A 17,555-nucleotide genomic window follows, 5' to 3' on the forward strand; every position below is an offset into this window, starting at 1 on the left:
TTAATTTTAAAATTTTATTTTTAATACATTTTTTGCTTATTTACAACTTCTTCTTTTCATTATATTTTTAAACACTAATTAATTTACGAAAAAAATATTGGCCATTTGCAATGATTTTTTTCTTTTTAAATTCTCTTCCATTACTCACGATTACTTAAACTGCCATTATTTGTCATTAGTGTTAGTACACAGTTTTTAGTTCCTAATTTATTCGAGAAAGAACAAAAATTAATCACATAGTGATTTTACCATTTTATCCCTATTAATTATAAAGTAAATGAATTAAAAACATAAGATTTTCAAAGAGTTTAACCTTTTTTAAAGTAATTAATTGAGGGTATAATAAGTAAAAAAATTGTCCTTTCTTGATTTGTCAAAATGAACAAGTAATTAGGGACAACTAAAGAAGAAAATATGAACAAATAATTAGGGACAAATGAAGTATTTGCATTGCTTTCACAAAAAACAAATTTCTTTCTATACACTTCACTTGCATTTCCGTTGTTATCATTAGTTCTTAAAATTAAAATTTTCTATAGTCTCATTTTCCTCCGTTGATTTTTTTTTTTTTTGGTGATATTTAAAACTTTCAAAAACAAACAATCAAATTTTGAAAGTGTAGAATAAAGAAAATTATGTGGTGGTTGAAATTTCTTATGACTTTTATGTGTGCATTTAATAAGAAATTGATAGGTTAATATATTTTGTATGTAGCGTAAAGTTTGAAGAAAGAAAAAAATAATGGGTTTGAAAGGTTTAAAGAAGGAGAAAGGGGGTGGTGGGTCTCCGTGTGTGTGAGATTGTGAGAAAGAAGATGGAATGGAAAAGTGTGGTTGGAAAAAAAGGAATAAAAACAGATGGGTGGATGGGTGTGAGGAAGAAAGAAAGAAAAAAAGGGTCCACTTTTTTTTTTTTTTAAATAAAAATTATAGTTATTTAATGCGCCTAAGTTTTTTTTATCTGTCATGCCAGCTATTTGAGTGATATTTAATTCACGTCAAATTAGATCCGGGGGTGGGTAGGTAAATAAACACCCGTAAAATTGAATTGTCAAAGTAAATTTTGCTGCCAAGTTTAAAAGAATTTTTATATATTTACTCTAATAAAAAAAATAAATTTCCTTATAATTGTTATCTAATATGTATTACCAAAAGATTTAGAACAACAACTTTGCATAAATTTGTAAGAAACAACAAAGTTTAAAGTATTATTTCAAAAATAGTAACTTAAAAACTAGTGTTAAAAATAGAATCCGAAACAAAAAACAGAAATAGTATTGAAAAGAAGAAGATTGAGTCTATTGAATGCATCATATATCCTTAGGAAATTATTTCTCTCAAATACCCGAGTTTATTGGAACCTTTCAGAATACTCATTCAACAACAATTACATTTAGCTTGAAAAGGCCCTTAGTGAGGTAGCCTTTTACTAAGAACATTTCTTTCTTACTTATTACAGTTTTTTCACTAACAAGCACAAACTTAAGCCCATTTTTAATGAATAGTCCGAAACTAAATTTCTCCTAATTGTAGAAACGTGCAAGACTTTGTTGAGAGTCAACACCTTGCCAGAAATCATCAAAAGTACCTTTCAACATCCTTCAATCTTGGCGCGGATCCAGTATTTTTCATGAAAAATTCTTTATCGAATTCAACGGGAGTGTAGCTTGCATAGGCTTTTTTTTTTTTTTTTTTACAGAACAAACATGTTGAGTAGTACCAGAGACAAGAAATCATTTCTTTGGGTTTCCAACCCAGTTGCACTCCTATATCATAACACAGAGGTCATCCACATCCTCAATTTTTTCCACCATGTTTATGTGACTCTTGCTCTTGTCCTTATCAGTCCTTCTTTGGGAACTTTGTGACCAGCTTTTCTACAATTATAGCAGTTGCCTCGGAACTTTTTCTTGGCTTGCTCCTTTTTAATCCCGTGAATTTCTCTTTTCTTATCGTAGCTATAAATGTAGTAGAAACTCTTATCCATATCTAGACTAGGTTCTCGGGAAATGTCAAATTGTACGAAATTAATAAGGTTTTGAACTTCTTGATCTAGTTGATTATTAATATGAGAAATGTCAATTATCAAATTATATATTTAAACAAAACTTCAATTTCATATAGATTTAATTTTATATCATGATTTAGTGCCAAGGACCCTTAGGGGTCGTTTGGTAGCTGAATAAAATTATACATGTATTAGTAATGTGGGTATTAGTTATGCAAGTATTAATAATGTGGGTATTAGTTATGCACGTATTAATAATGTGAGTATTAGTTATGCAGATATTAGTAATGTGAGTATTAGTTATGCAGGTATTAGTTATGTGGAGTTTAGTCATGCATAAATTATTCCTTTGGATGTTATTTTTTTATATTAAAAATTAGTAAAATTATATTTTTAAAATTAAAATATTTCTTTACGGTAATACTTTTTCCTTCTATAACTTTGTATTTAAATTAAAACATTTCTTTAATTTTGTAGAAGAAGAAAGTAGTCAAGTGGGAGTGATAAGAGTAATATTGTCATTTTAACTTTTTATTCATGTATTAGCTATACACATATTAATTATTTCACCTTCTATTCCGCATAAATAATACACAAATTTCCTCATAACTTATACATGTATTAGTTGTGCGAATTTCAAAAATTGTCAACCAAACGTCGTATTAATTTTATACATGAATAACCTTTTTCTTATCCACCTATCAAACACTATATTAATTATATACATAAATAACTTTTTTCTTATCCACCTACCAAACATCGTATTAATCATATAAATGAATAACTTTTTTCTTATTCACCTACCAAAGTCGTATAAGTTATACGGACTTTAATACATGAATAAAACTTGTTTTGTCCAGCTACCAAATGATCCCAAGAGCTTTAAAGGGGGTTCTAATCTATTTTAGTTACTTTGTAATCAAACAAGGAGATTTCTTTCCTTAGAAAATTTGAGACCATTGATGCAAATATGGATAAAAGATTATAGTGGAGAAGAGAGGGGATTCACATAATATATCTCATTTCTCAAAACAGATGGGTGGATGGAAGGGGAGAAGAGGGTGGATGGGTGCGAGGAAGAAAGAAAGAAAAAAAGGGTCCACTTTTTTTTTTTTTAAAATAAAAATTATAGTTATTTAATGCGCCTAAGTTTTTTTTATCTGTCATGCCAGCTATTTGAGTGATATTTAATTCACGTCATATTAGATCCGGGGGTGGGTGGGTAAATAAACACCCGTAAAATTGAATTGTTAAAGTAAATTTTGCTGCAAAGTTTAAAAGAATTTTTATATATTTACTCTAATAAAAAAAATAAATTTCCTTATAATTGTTATCTAATATGTATTACCAAATGATTTAGAACAACAACTTTGCATAAATTTGTAAGAAACAACAAAGTTTAAAGTATTATTTCAAAAATAGTAACTTAAAAACTAGTGTTAAAAATAGAATCCGAAACAAAAAACAGAAATAGTATTGAAAAGAAGAAGATTGAGTCTATTGAATGCATCATATATCCTTAGAAAATTATTTCTCTCAAATACCCGAGTTTATTGGAACCTTTCAGAATACTCATTCAACAACAATTACATTTGGCTTGAAAAGGCCCTTAGTGAGGTAGCCTTTTACTAAGAACATTTCTTTCTTACTTATTACAGTTTTTTCACTAACAAGCACAAACTTAAGCCCATTTTTAATGAATAGTCCGAAACTAAATTTCTCCTAATTGTAGAAACGTGCAAGACTTTGTTGAGAGTCAACACCTTGCCAGAAATCATCAAAAGTACCTTTCAACATCCTTCAATCTTGGCACGGATCCAGTATTTTTCATGAAAAATTCTTTATCGAATTCAACGGGAGTGTAGCTTGCATAGGCTTTTTTTTTTTTTTTTTTACAGAACAAACATATTGAGTAGTACCAGAGACAAGAAATCATTTCTTTGGGTTTCCAACCCAGTTGCACTCCTATATCATAACACAGAGGTCATCCACATCCTCAATTTTTTCCACCATGTTTATGTGACTCTTGCTCTTGTCCTTATCAGTCCTTCTTTGGGAACTTTGTGACCAGCTTTTCTACAATTATAGCAGTTGCCTTGGAACTTTTTCTTGGCTTGCTCCTTTTTAATCCCGTGAATTTCTCTTTTCTTATCGTAGCTATAAATGTAGTAGAAACTCTTATCCATATCTAGACTAGGTTCTCGGGAAATGTCAGATTGTACGAAATTAATAAGGTTTTGAACTTCTTGATTTAGTTGATTATTAATATGAGAAATGTCAATTATCAAATTATATATTTAAACAAAACTTCAATTTCATATAGATTTAATTTTATATCATGATTTAGTGCCAAGGACCCTTAGGGGTCGTTTGGTAGCTGAATAAAATTATACATGTATTAGTAATGTGGGTATTAGTTATGCAAGTATTAATAATGTGGGTATTAGTTATGCACGTATTAATAATGTGAGTATTAGTTATGCAGATATTAGTAATGTGAGTATTAGTTATGCGGTGTTTAGTCATGCATAAATTATTCCTTTGGATGTTATTTTTTTATATTAAAAATTAGTAAAATTATATTTTTAAAATTAAAATATTTCTTTACGGTAATACTTTTTCCTTCTATAACTTTGTATTTAAATTAAAACATTTCTTTAATTTTGTAGAAGAAGAAAGTAGTCAAGTGGGAGTGATAAGAGTAATATTGTCATTTTAACTTTTTATTCATGTATTAGCTATACACATATTAATTATTTCACCTTCTATTCCGCATAAATAATACACAAATTTCCTCATAACTTATACATGTATTAGTTGTGCGAATTTCAAAAATTGTCAACCAAACGTCGTATTAATTTTATACATGAATAACCTTTTTCTTATCCACCTACCAAACACTATATTAATTATATACATAAATAACTTTTTTCTTATCCACCTACCAAACATCGTATTAATCATATAAATGAATAACTTTTTTCTTATTCACCTACCAAAGTCGTATAAGTTATACGGACTTTAATACATGAATAAAACTTGTTTTGTCCAGCTACCAAATGATCCCAAGAGCTTTAAAGGGGGTTCTAATCTATTTTAGTTACTTTGTAATCAAACAAGGAGATTTCTTTCCTTAGAAAATTTGAGACCATTGATGCAAATATGGATAAAAGATTATAGTGGAGAAGAGAGGGGATTCACATAATATATCTCATTTCTCAAAATTGACTTTCAAAGAGTTGGGCCTATTTGCAGTTAGTGCTACAACAAGTTCCTCCACCACAGACAGAAACAGAGAGCTTTAGAGAAATGGCGAAAAGAGCAGAGAATGAGCAGCCACAAAAAGCTTTTGGCTGGGCAGCCAGGGACCCCTCCGGAATCCTCTCTCCCTTCCATTTCTCCCGCAGGTACCTTCTTCATTAAAGGTCGGCTGCATTGCTAGTATAATTCTTTGAATTTAATAAGTATAAACATGCATGTTGTATTCTCTTTGGAGTGATTATATTTTTTTTGAAACATTTTATACAAAAAGCCAATTGTTTTAACTCTTTGATTTATGACCAGAAGAAATGAAAATTGTGGAATTTTTATACATGTTTGAACTGATGGCAGAGATAATGGTGATGATGATGTTACAGTGAAGATACATTATTGTGGAGTATGTCACTCAGACTTACATATTTTGAAGAATGAATGGGGATTCACAAAATACCCCATTCTCCCTGGGTAACACCACTTTAATTTCATGTTAAATTATCATCAGTTGTCTTCAAAACTATGCTTATTTTTAATTCTCTTTCTACATACTCAGATGCAAAAAATTGTACATACAAAATTATTTAGGTTAATTATAATCTAATAGATGTGGGAGAAGGGAAGGACAAATGAGAGTTTTGGCATTATTTCCACCAAGTTAACCTTGAAATTTTCTTGTTGAAGAGATGATTAAAGGGGTATAATGGGAGAAAGAAAGAGAATATTCTCCAAGAAAGCCTACAACAATCTGGTTCACATAATTTTTGAGTTCAGAAACCTCTTGGAGATTTGGAATATGTTCTGCTTCTTGAGCCATTAAAGGAAATGGGTGCTAGATTTTACTTGAAGTGTGCCTCACAGCTAAATGTTGAATGTCTACACCAATCCCTACCAGGCCCCGTTGCAAGGTTCTTTTAAGATTTGCTTGAAAATGCCAACGATAGGCAGACAATTATTAGGCTTTGTCTAAACAGGGTAGAATTTCTCTTTGATGAATCTTAATTGAAACACCAAAAAATAACTAAGGGACTAGAGTATATTGTTCAAGTAGCTCACTCAAAGGAAATTCAGAGCATCGTTGTTACGCTTTATGCAATAGAAGGGGACTGTCCAATTCATTAGTTCTACTAATCAGTAGAAATTTGCTTGGATTACTGATCAATAAAAGCTTAGAAAACATCATCTAAAATCATTAACCATTCTCTTGAATTACATTTTCAAAAGTGCAACGACTGTTAAGTTTATTAATCCTACTAGAATGTACTGGAGCTAATCCTTTTGGAACTGGTTGCAACCAGGGGATGCTTATCAATGAAATCATGACCTCATCCAAAAGTTACACATTATAGCTCCTTCTCATAATACTTACTCTCATATCTTGAATTTTCATGACTGTTCCAATTTAATGGCAGAAGTGTTAGTTTTAGCTTATATTACAGCATAAATAATTTATTTGTGTGCAGGCATGAAATTGTTGGTTTCGTGACAGCCGTTGGCAGTAGTGTCCATAAGTTCAAGGTTGGTGACAGAGTTGGAGTTGGGGTGATTGTAGGCTCCTGTCAAACATGTGAGATCTGTGAACAGAGCTTGGAGAACTATTGTCCCAACGTGATATTTACCTACAACTCCACTGACCATGATGGTACAAATACCTATGGCGGTTACTCTGATATGATAGTTGTTCATCAGCGCTTTGTTCTTCAATTTCCTGAAAATCTACCTTCTGATGCTGGGGCACCTTTATTATGTGCTGGAATCACTGTATACAGCCCAATGAAGTACTATGGTATGACCGAACCAGGCAAGCATTTGGGTGTTGCTGGATTAGGTGGCCTTGGTCACATTGCTGTGAAGATTGGAAAGGCCTTTGGGTTAAAAGTTACTGTCATCAGCACCTCTCCAAAGAAGGAAGATGACGCCATCAACAAGCTTGGTGCGGATGCTTTTGTTTTAAGTAGTGATCCTGCAAAATTGAAGGTACGTAAGTGGAAAAAGAAATGAAAGTAAAAGGCTTACAAATCCTTAAAAAGTGATGTTCTTAAGAAGATTAAGAAAGCAGTTCAGCAATATTAGTAAGCACTGTTTGTGTGTTTAAATTGTAACATTAAGCTTAGTTGCTTGTTTTTCTGGTTTCCGTTCCCATTGTAAGATAAATTTGCATAATTATTTCCAACTACTAATCTTAGCTCCCAACTACTAGATCCCTCGTCTTTCTAGCTCTTGAACTTTTTCACCGAACAATATGCATTTATGTGTGGACTGATTCAAGCAAAGTTGTTTTATGGACATTTTGTTTTGGTGGTTGTCTATGAAGGCTGCTGTGAATACCATGGATTACATTATTGACACCATTGCTGCGGTTCATCCATTGGCTCCGTTGCTCAGTTTACTGAAGATGGATGGTAAGCTTATCACTGTTGGATTGCCTGAAAAGCCACTGGAGCTTCCAATTTTCCCTTTGGTTTTGGGTAAGCCACACTGATTTGGAACAACAACAAGATGTTACTTTTAGTTTTCAGCCATTGTAAGTGCAACATCGTATATAATTAATCTTGCAAATTTTGTTATTAAACTATCAGGTAGGAAGCTTGTTGGAGGAAGTGACATCGGAGGCATGAAAGAGACGAAGGAAATGTTGGACTTTTGTGCAAAGCACAACATTACTGCAGATATCGAGCTGATTTCAGTGGACAACATCAATATGGCCATGGAACGACTTGCAGAATCTGATGTCAAGTACCGATTTGTGATTGACATTGCCAATTCATTATCGCCGTCCTGATTGTTCAATGTAGTTGCTGCTGCTTCTTCCTTCATAAGCAAAAACTTGATTTTACAAATCGAGCAACATATGATTGAAATTATGTAGCAAGTTGATATATGACTAGTCAGCTTGCTGCAGTTATTATTACTATTACTATTAAGACAATAAACCTTTGAGCTTCTATGCGTTCTCATGGTTCATTAAGTTTTGTCTCATTTTGCTAGAGCTATTTTGAATAAATTAGTCCTAAAGATATTAGGAATGAAAAAGCAAGTAAAATTGATGTAACGGATTAACACCTTCATCAAAGATGGTGAGATAATGCATAAGTACCTCCATGAACTGTACCTGAAATCTCAAGGTGACACACCTAATTAAACTTAACCAGGGTACTATTAAGTTTAGTTAGTCGCCACAGAAAATTGACTTTTAGTGACGAACAGGATTCCCACTATAGCATTTTACGTTTAGTGGCAACTCTTATGGTCACTGAAAATGACTTGACGTGATGACATAAGTTGCCACAATAGTGTTATACATATAGTGGCAGCTCTTGTCGCTACAATAGAATGAGCTTTAGGGGCGACTAAATTGTCATTAAACTAGTTATATTTTTAGTAGCAGCTCGAATTGCCACTAAAACCTATTTTTCCAATAACTATCAAAAAATTGCTTACAAATATTAAATGCATCCAGACATCCAGTATTTTAGTATATGTCCAATATTGCCAATATTGTTCAATGTCATTGTACATATGATAAAAAGAAAACATTAAAGGCCTTCAAACTCTTCTCGATGCCATTTGTGTTCCTGTCCCTGTAATTAAGATGGAAAAATAGAATTACTTTGACAATTCTCATAATCTAATACTAAAACAAAAAAGGTAACCTCAGAGTAAAAAATTACAAACGCATTTAAGAAAGCAGAAGGGACAATATGATCGATGAAAATTGTACATAGTTTGATCCTAGTATATTTAGCTCAAATCATAAAAAAATGTCAAATACCTATAACATATATCTCTTAGGTGTTGCAAAAAGCTTGAATCCAATTAACTGAACTTTTTTCTCTCAAATTAAATAGTCACGTCTCAACTAGTCCTCAGTGGACATGCATGTGTAGGGTGGTGCCTCTCAAGATTGTTATACAACTCAGTAGTTATATATATATATATCATGTATGATGTATGGGAACTTTGTAACTTTATCTTATATAAACAAAATTTTGAAGCAAAACCATAGGCACAATCCAAAACTATGAACAGATTGGCAAAGTGCACCTTTTCACTTTACAGACTTATATATATGCTATGACATGTTCAAGACTCTAGAAGATAGAGATTAAAATGTTCCTTCATGATCCACTTGTCATCGTTCTAATAATTGGGATAACACTTATAAGTGCTAGAAATACATAAGATATTCTGAATAATAGTTTTCTCTATTAATCAATGATACAGTAGAAAGCAAATATTTATAGCTATACAATTGTAGGGTTAGAGTTCTATTCTAGGAAGGAGTATATATTGTTATAAATGTATATTCTGTAAATCAGTCCTATTCTAAGAAAGAATATATTTTCTGATTATTATACAATTATAGCTTTTCCTAACATCCCCCCTCAAATTGATACCGGTGATCACAAAGTAGCAATTTGGAGAAAAGATAGTGATGTCGTGCTCATGTCATCGCCTTTGTAAACAAATCAACAAGTTGATCATGAGAAGGAATGTGTTGTAGGGTGATGAGATGATTGATAACCAATTCTCGAATGTAATGGTAGTCCACCTCTATATGCTTTGTGTTTTCGTGTTGCATCGGGTTTGTGGCTATTTTAATCGCGCTAGTGTTATCAACATGTAGCATTGTAGGAGATGTAATAGCGACACTAAGCTCAGATAATAGCCATCGTAGCCAAACAATTTCCGAACTTGCTGCCGACATAGCACGATACTTAGCCTTTGTAGATGATTTAGATGTACGGTATAGTTTCTTACATTTCCAAGATATCAAGGATGTGCCAAGAAACATGCAGAACCACGAACATATCGAATGACACGAAGTAATGCAGTGTGATGTATACGGTAAGAATTAGCCACAAACTGACTTAAAACTTGTACTGCATATGAGATGTCTGGCATTGTCACAATGAGATAAACTAATGATCCCACCAACTACTGATACAATGTTGGATCATTGAATGGTTCTCCATCAACCTCCTTGTACTTAGTATTAATCTCCATTGTGGTGTACACAATCTTGTCATTAGTAAGACCAACCCTTGCAACAAGATCACGAGCATACTTTTGTTGTGTAAGCATGATCCCAGTAGGCAGGTATAGAACCTCAAGTCCAAGAAAGTATATCAGTCGTCCCAAGTCCTTCATCTTAAATGAGGTATGCAAGAATTCTTTCAACTTAGTAATATTCTCTAGATCATTTCCTGTGATAATGATATCATCAACATAGATGAGAAGTATTGTGATGCCCACTGGAGAAGTACGAAGAAACAAAGAATGATCTGAAGAACTCCGAGAGAAGCCCACAGTTTGAATCATGGATCAAGATTTGTCAAACCAATCTCGGGGAGCCTGTTTAAAGCCATAAAGAGATTTTCGAAGACAACAAACTGCATTTTGTCTTGGCAGAACACACCCAGGTGGTGGTTTCATAAAGACCACTTCTTCCAGATCGCCATGGAGGAATGCGTTTTTCACATCCATCTGATGTAAGGTCCAACCTTTCATTGAAGTCAAAGTTAGTAATGTCCGTACCATTGTCATCTTAGCAACAGATGCAAAAGTCTCCTCATAATCCACCCCATACTCCTGTTTGTACCCTTGAGCAACTAATTGAGCTTTGTAGCGATCAATTGTAACATCTGCCTTAAGTTTAATGGAATACACCCATTTACTTCCAATGAGAACTCCAACTATTGGTTTATCAACAAATGCCCAAGTAGAATTTTCATTCAATGTACGAAGCTCTTCCAACATTGCCTCTTTCCAACAAGTTTGTGTAGAAGCCTGAGAGTAATGTAGTGTGGTATGCATGGCATAAGACTTACCGTATTTCCCTGGAGAGTAACCAAGTTGTTCAGGAGCATGGCGATCTGTCTGACTAGATCGGCGTGGGGGAGTAATTAGATGAGAGGATTCATTTTCGAAAGATGAGGATGCGTATGTAGAGTTAATAATCAAAGAATAGGATGGCTGGAGATCATCATGATCATAGTTCATGGGCTGCTCCAGAGGATCATTAGCTACCACATCATCATCAATCTTGTACAAATAGGAAACATATTCTGAAGCATGTTTAGAATTGTGTTTGTAAGAAAATTGACCCTAAAAAAAATTAACATGTCTAGATACACGAAGTTGGTGCCGAGATGCATCATAACATAGATACCCCTTTTGGGTGTCACTGTAGCCGCAAAAGTACATTATGCTGCCTTTGCTGAAAGTTTTTGTCGTTCAATTGCTGGAAGATGGGCAAAGCAAACATAACCAAAACTCGCAAGTGAGAATAATCAGGCTTTTTATGAAATAATTTGAAGTACGGTGTCTCATTAGCAATGACTGGGGAAGTTTGTCTATTAATCAAATATACAGAAGTATGTACTACTTCAGGCCAAAAACACTTAGGCATATTAGATGTGCCCAACAAAGCCAATGTAGTTTCCAAAACATGCCGATTCTTCCTTTCTACGACTCCATTTTGTTCCAGAGTATGAGGACAAGTGTGTTTAGAAATAATTCCCTTGTTTTTGAAAAAATCAACAAGATTAGTCTTAGTGTACTCTCCTCTAGAATCAGAACGAAATATTTTTATAGTTTTATGGAACCGTGTATACACATACTCAACAAAATTCATAATAAGAGTCGGAACCTCAGATTTATTTCGAATAAAAAACACCCATGTGTAGGGCTGGGCATTCGTTATCTCGGTTCAGTTTCAATTTTTTTTGATTTTTTCAGTTTTCAGTTCTTGTATCATGTGTACCGAACACCGAACTGAAATAATTCGGTTCGGTTCGGTTTTTATTATTTGGATTCGGTTTATGTTATTTCGGTTCGATTTTTGTTAGTTCAATTTTTTTATGGGCCTGCTTAGTGTGCTTTTTAAAAATTTGTAATTTTTTGGTTTATTTTGTTTATATTTATTTATTTTTGCTTATTTTAGTATTTTACTTTGTTTTTTAAATTATTGTATGAATCTTCCAAGTTCCACACCATGACACCAATCTTGTAGACTTGCACCGACGTCAATCCGTCATTGACTCATTGTTCCTTTTTTTCTTTCAAAAACGAGGAACATTAATATAAATTTACTTTTCTTTTTTTGTTTAATTTAAAAATAAGAATAAAAAAAAAAAACAGAGAATCTTAATATTTTGTCAATTATTCAAATATAAACCTAAGATTTTATTAAAGACGTGTTGGCATGTCATTATAATGTGTCTCCAAGTAAGAAGACTGTTGGCATGTCATTATAACGTGCTATTGGTCGACTGGAACTGGCGAGTGGCGGCTGCTGCTGCTCGACGCCGATCGCCGAAAGTGGAACTATGGCAAAGTGGGAAAGAGTCGCTGTTGTGTCTGGCTGCCTAGTGCCTGCTGCTTGTCGCTTGAGTCAAAACTCAAAAGTGGAAAAGAGAGTCAACAATAAAGTGTATAGTGTAAAGAGACATAGAAAAGTGGAAAAGTTTGAAAAGACACAAAAGGTCTTGATTCTTGTGCACTCTTTTGACCTAATTTAATTTTGCTTTTAAATTTAAATTATAATATTTATTATTTAATATAGGGAAAAGGGTCAAATATTCCCCTAAACTATTCGAAAAGGTCTAGCATACCCTCGTTTAAAGTTTGGCTCACTTGTGCCCTCGTCATCCAACTTTTCGTCAGGATATGCCCTTATGGGCGTTAAACGCCAAATGGAATTGCCATGTTATTTTTACATTACCACGTGGCATTGGAAAAGGGTCAAATATACCCCTAAACTATTCGAAAAGGTCTAGATATACCCCTTCTTTTAAATAAACTACCCGACCCGTTTTCAACATTTTTTTTTAAATTTTTATTTTTTTTCGGTAAATCTCGAAAATGAGTAATTGACTAATAAAAAAATAGGAAAAAGTATGAAAAACATATATAAAATTAACGCCAAAAATTCGCAAATAAATATTGTAACCTTAAATTCAACAATTTCAACAATTTTTTAAATTTTTTATTTTTTTTTGATAAATCACGAAAATGAGTAATTGATTAATAAAAAATATGAAAAATATAACCTAAAAATTCAGCATAAAGTCATTTTCATATTTTTCATATTTTTTATTAATCAATTACTCATTTTCGGGATTTATTGAAAAAAATAAAAATTTTAAAAATTGTTGAAATTGTTGAATTTAAGGTTACTATATTTATTTGTGAATTTTTGGCGTTAATTTTATATATTTTTCCTATTTTTTATTAGTCAATTACTCATTTTCGAGATTTACCAAAAAAAAAAAAAAAAATTTAAAAAAATTGTTGAAAACAGGTCGGGTAGTTTATTTAAAAGGGGGGGGGGGGGTATATCTAGACCTTTTCAAATAGTTTAGGGGTATATTTGACCCTTTTCCAATGCCACGTGGTAATGTAAAAATGACGTGGCAATTCCATTTGGCGTTTAACGCCCATAAGGGCATATCTAGACGAAAAGTTGGACAGTGAGGGCACGAGTGAGCCAAACTTTAAACGAGGGGTATATCTAGACCTTTTCGTATAGTTTAGGGGCATATTTGACCCTTTTCCCTTTAATACAATATATTTTGGTAAACCGAAATACCAAATAATACAAAAATTACATAACAAAAGCCGAACCAAAATACTGAAAAATACAAAAACTCATATCGAATATCGAATCAAAAACCAAAATACCAAAATTCTTCGATTCGTTCGTTTTTTCGGTGTTTATGCCCAGCCCTACCCATGTGTATCTAGATACATGATCAATAAATAACACAAAGTACTTATATCTCATCCTTGACAAAGTAGGATAAGGACCCCAAACATCGCTATGCACCAAATCAAACAGATTCATAAGAAGATGAGCTGGATGGAAAAAAGAGCTTGTGACTTTTCGAACCGGCACAATTAGAACATGTCAAAGGGAGACTGGAATGAATGACATGTGTTGCTGGAAGAAATGATTTGAGCATGTGTTGAAGTCAAGAGGAATGCGGATGACCCATCATATTATGCCAAAGAGTGAGCAACTTATTCGAGCGAGTAACATCCGCGACAGAAACGGAAAGAAAACAATGATGCAAATGATGATGAACCGACTCTAGAAGAAACATTCTGCCAACTCTTCGCCCCTTGGCTATGGTCATCTCGGTTTTCAGATTCTGAACAACACAATCATTGGGTGAGAATTTTACAACACAATTCTGATCAACTAGCTGACCTACAGAAACTAAATTACCCTTCAAATTAGGTACATAAAGAACGTTAGATAAATTTCCAACAGAACCAATACCCGAAGTGAGCAATGTATGCCCGTTTGCCGTATGAATAACATGTTTAGAAACATCATCATACAATGAAGAAAATTGGGTTAGATCCCCGGTCATATGATTGGAAGCACCCGAATCTAGATGCCAAGTAGATTTAATAGAATTACTTGTACCTGAGGATGCCGAGAGTGGACTTGAGATGGCTCCGGGAAGGTCAGCTTCTATAAAATCTCGATTTAGCCTTTCAAGATCATTTCCAAAAGGGAAGGAACCAGCCAATTTAGTGACATCCATTTGGTATGCTTGGTGAGCAGGCCGTGAACGATTTGGACGATGACGGCAGTTCAAAATATGATGGCCAGTAATCTTACAGTAAGCACAACATTTTTTCTTAGGACAATTGGCTGTTATGTGACCAACGTCGTTGCATTCATAGCACTGGACACTTCTCTTAATATTTCCTGATGAAGTACCGATAGTTGATTTTTGTGCAAGTAATGCAACAACGGGTAATGGCATCGACTTCATGGTCGCTTGAGTTCCAAGCCTGGTCTCTTCATGCAAGACGACTGCCAACACAACATCAAGAGCAGGTGTAACTTCTCTGTTCAACAAACTGCCACGAATCGACTAGAATTTAGGTTGAAGTTTCATCAAGAACTGTACCATCCTTGTCCTTTGTCGTTCTCCCAACAATTCCTTGGGCCCTGCCGTAGACATATATCTCCCATAAATTTGTTCCTGTTCTGACCAGAGTAGCTGCAAGCCAGCATAAAAGGAACAAACATTCTTTTCACCTTGTGTATATTCAACAATGTTGCGTTCCACTTCAAACTCTCGTGGTAGATTGGTTTGTTGGTAGACGTTACGCAGGTGGAGCCACATCTCTGAAGCTGAACTAAATGGTCTAAGTCCCATAGCGATGTCAGCATGTACCAAATTCAGCATACAAGTGATTACCTTCGAATTATTCAAATTCCAGCGATCCAACTCTTTTTCATTTATTGGCAGACTAGCAGAACCATTTGACCACCCAAAAAGGCCCTTTCCTTGAACAAAAATTCCAAAGTGGAATTCCCAAAGAGAAAAATTGGAACCATCCAATTTTGTGAAAAGCAAATCGTGCGAGGATGATTGTGAATTCATTGAGGAGACAAAATACAACATAGAAAGAGAGAAAAAAAGGGACATATGGTTGTGTAGAGAAAACAAAGAGACAAGAGGAACGCAGGAAGGTAACAAGGTACATGTGTAGAGAAAGCAAAGAGCATGGAAAAATTTCTAAACAGTGGCTCTTGATACCATGCTAGAAAGACATAGGATATTCTAAATAATAATTTTCCCTATTAATCAATAATACAGTAGAAAGCAAATATTTATAGCTATACAATTGTAGGGTTAGAGTTCTATTTTAGGAAGGAATATATATGGTTATAAATGTATATTCTGTAAATCAATCCTATTCTAAGAAAGAATATATTTTCTGATTACTATACAATTATAACTTTTCCTAACAATAAGTAGTCTCACAGAACAAACTCCTCTTTCATCCACTAATCAAGATAACATTTAGTAGTCTCATAGAACTCAAAGTTGTTGTAATATATTGCTCATATATATATTATAATTTTTTCCACAAATTGCTTAACACATTCGAGCTACCCTAACGTATATAGACTATAAGGCATTAAATTTTACTACTAGTAAAGCAACATTACTTAACCAATGATATGAACTATTATCGAACTTCAAATAATATGGTGGATAAGTTACAGACAACCATCTGCTGATCGTTCCTTGCTTTAATAATACATTAACTTAAAGAAGGATTACCCCTAACTGTAAGAGAAAAGGAATTTAACGATTTTTAAAATTACATTTTACACCCCAAAAATCCTAATCATTAATTAGAAAAAGATTTAACTTGGATTAGTCAAACTTGTCATCAATTTAAATTTCAACACTTATTTATCACCCTCCACGAGAGAAACTCAATTCTCTCGTGTTACTACAAAATTACATTTTACCCCCCAATAATCGTAATCATTAATTAGAAAAAGATTTAATTTGGATTAGTCAAACTTGTCATCTGTTTAAATTTCAACACTTATTTATCACACCGTACACAATTATCTCGTGTTACTACTTAGACAGATCGAGAGATTTAGAGAAATGGCTAAAAGATGAGAGAATGAGCAGGCACCAAAAACTTTTGGGTGGGCTGCCAGGGACCCCTCTGGAAGTCTCTCTCCCTTCCATTTCTCCCGCAGGTACCTTCTTCATTTTAGGTTGATTGCATCACAACCTTTTAGAATACAATTCTTTGAATTTAATGAGTATAAACATGCATGTTGTATTCTCCTTCGAGCTATTACATTTTTTTTTGAAACATTTTATACAAAGGCCAATTGTTTTAACTCTTTGATTTATGATCAGAAGAAACGAAAATTGTGAATTTATATATATTCCTATTTGAATTGATGGCAGAGAAAATGGTGATGCTGATGTTACAGTGAAGATACTTTATTGTGGAGTATGTCACTCCGATCTGCATTCTTTGAAGAATGAATGAGGATTCACAAAATACCCCATTATCCCTAGGTAACACCATTTTAATTTTTATGTTACAACACTATTATATACACTTTTATGTTAAAAGATCACTGATTGTCCTCAAGGCTACGCTAATGTTTATTCGCCTTATTGCTTATGATGATTCAACATGATCCAAATAGAAAGAGTTGCAATAGTATGATTTATAAGAATAAGGGAGCTCTACTTTTTGGTATTTCCTTTTTCTCTTTCTAGATACTTAGATGCAAATGTTCTATACATACATACAAAATATTTAGGTTATAATCCAACAAATTAAACATGGGAGAAGGATAGGACAAACAAGTGTTTTGACATTTTGACCAAGTTAACCTTGATCTTTTCTTGGTGAAGAGATGATTAAAGGGTATCATGGGAGAAAGGAAGTGAATGTTTCCCAACAAAGTCTTTTACAATCTGTTTCCACTACTAGAGTCT

At 33.4% G+C, this 17,555-nt stretch overlaps 2 protein-coding genes and 1 pseudogene across 3 annotated transcripts in view; 2 read left to right on the plus strand and 1 right to left on the minus strand.

The window, feature by feature from the left end:
- The window catches only part of LOC125808456 (ras-related protein RABH1e), a 942,753-nt gene that overhangs the window by 344,760 nt on the left and 580,438 nt on the right, over nucleotides 1–17,555 (minus strand). The window lies entirely within an intron of this gene.
- On the plus strand, nucleotides 5,261–8,215 carry LOC125808437 (probable cinnamyl alcohol dehydrogenase 9). The gene is made up of 5 exons (XM_049488139.1): nucleotides 5,261–5,414; nucleotides 5,620–5,733; nucleotides 6,726–7,239; nucleotides 7,577–7,730; nucleotides 7,842–8,215. Exons 1-5 carry the CDS (start codon nucleotides 5,317–5,319, stop codon nucleotides 8,042–8,044), a joined length of 1,083 nt encoding a protein of 360 aa, XP_049344096.1. The 5' UTR covers nucleotides 5,261–5,316; the 3' UTR covers nucleotides 8,045–8,215.
- The window catches only part of LOC125808439 (probable mannitol dehydrogenase), a 34,500-nt pseudogene continuing 33,642 nt past the window's right edge, over nucleotides 16,698–17,555 (plus strand).

The sequence above is a fragment of the Solanum verrucosum genome, unplaced genomic scaffold (assembly GCF_900185275.1).
Source record: "Solanum verrucosum unplaced genomic scaffold, falcon-dt-bn FXZP01000112.1, whole genome shotgun sequence".
Lineage (NCBI taxonomy): Eukaryota > Viridiplantae > Streptophyta > Magnoliopsida > Solanales > Solanaceae > Solanum > Solanum verrucosum.

Coding starts and splice junctions, on each gene's coding strand:
- LOC125808437 (XM_049488139.1), top strand. CDS start 5,317: ATGGCGAAAAGAGCAGAGAATGAGCAGCCACAAAAAGCTTTTGGCTGG. Junction 5,734..6,725: donor AAATACCCCATTCTCCCTGG/GTAACACCACTT, acceptor ATTTGTGTGCAG/GCATGAAATTGTTGGTTTCG. Junction 7,731..7,841: donor AATTTTCCCTTTGGTTTTGG/GTAAGCCACACT, acceptor TTAAACTATCAG/GTAGGAAGCTTGTTGGAGGA.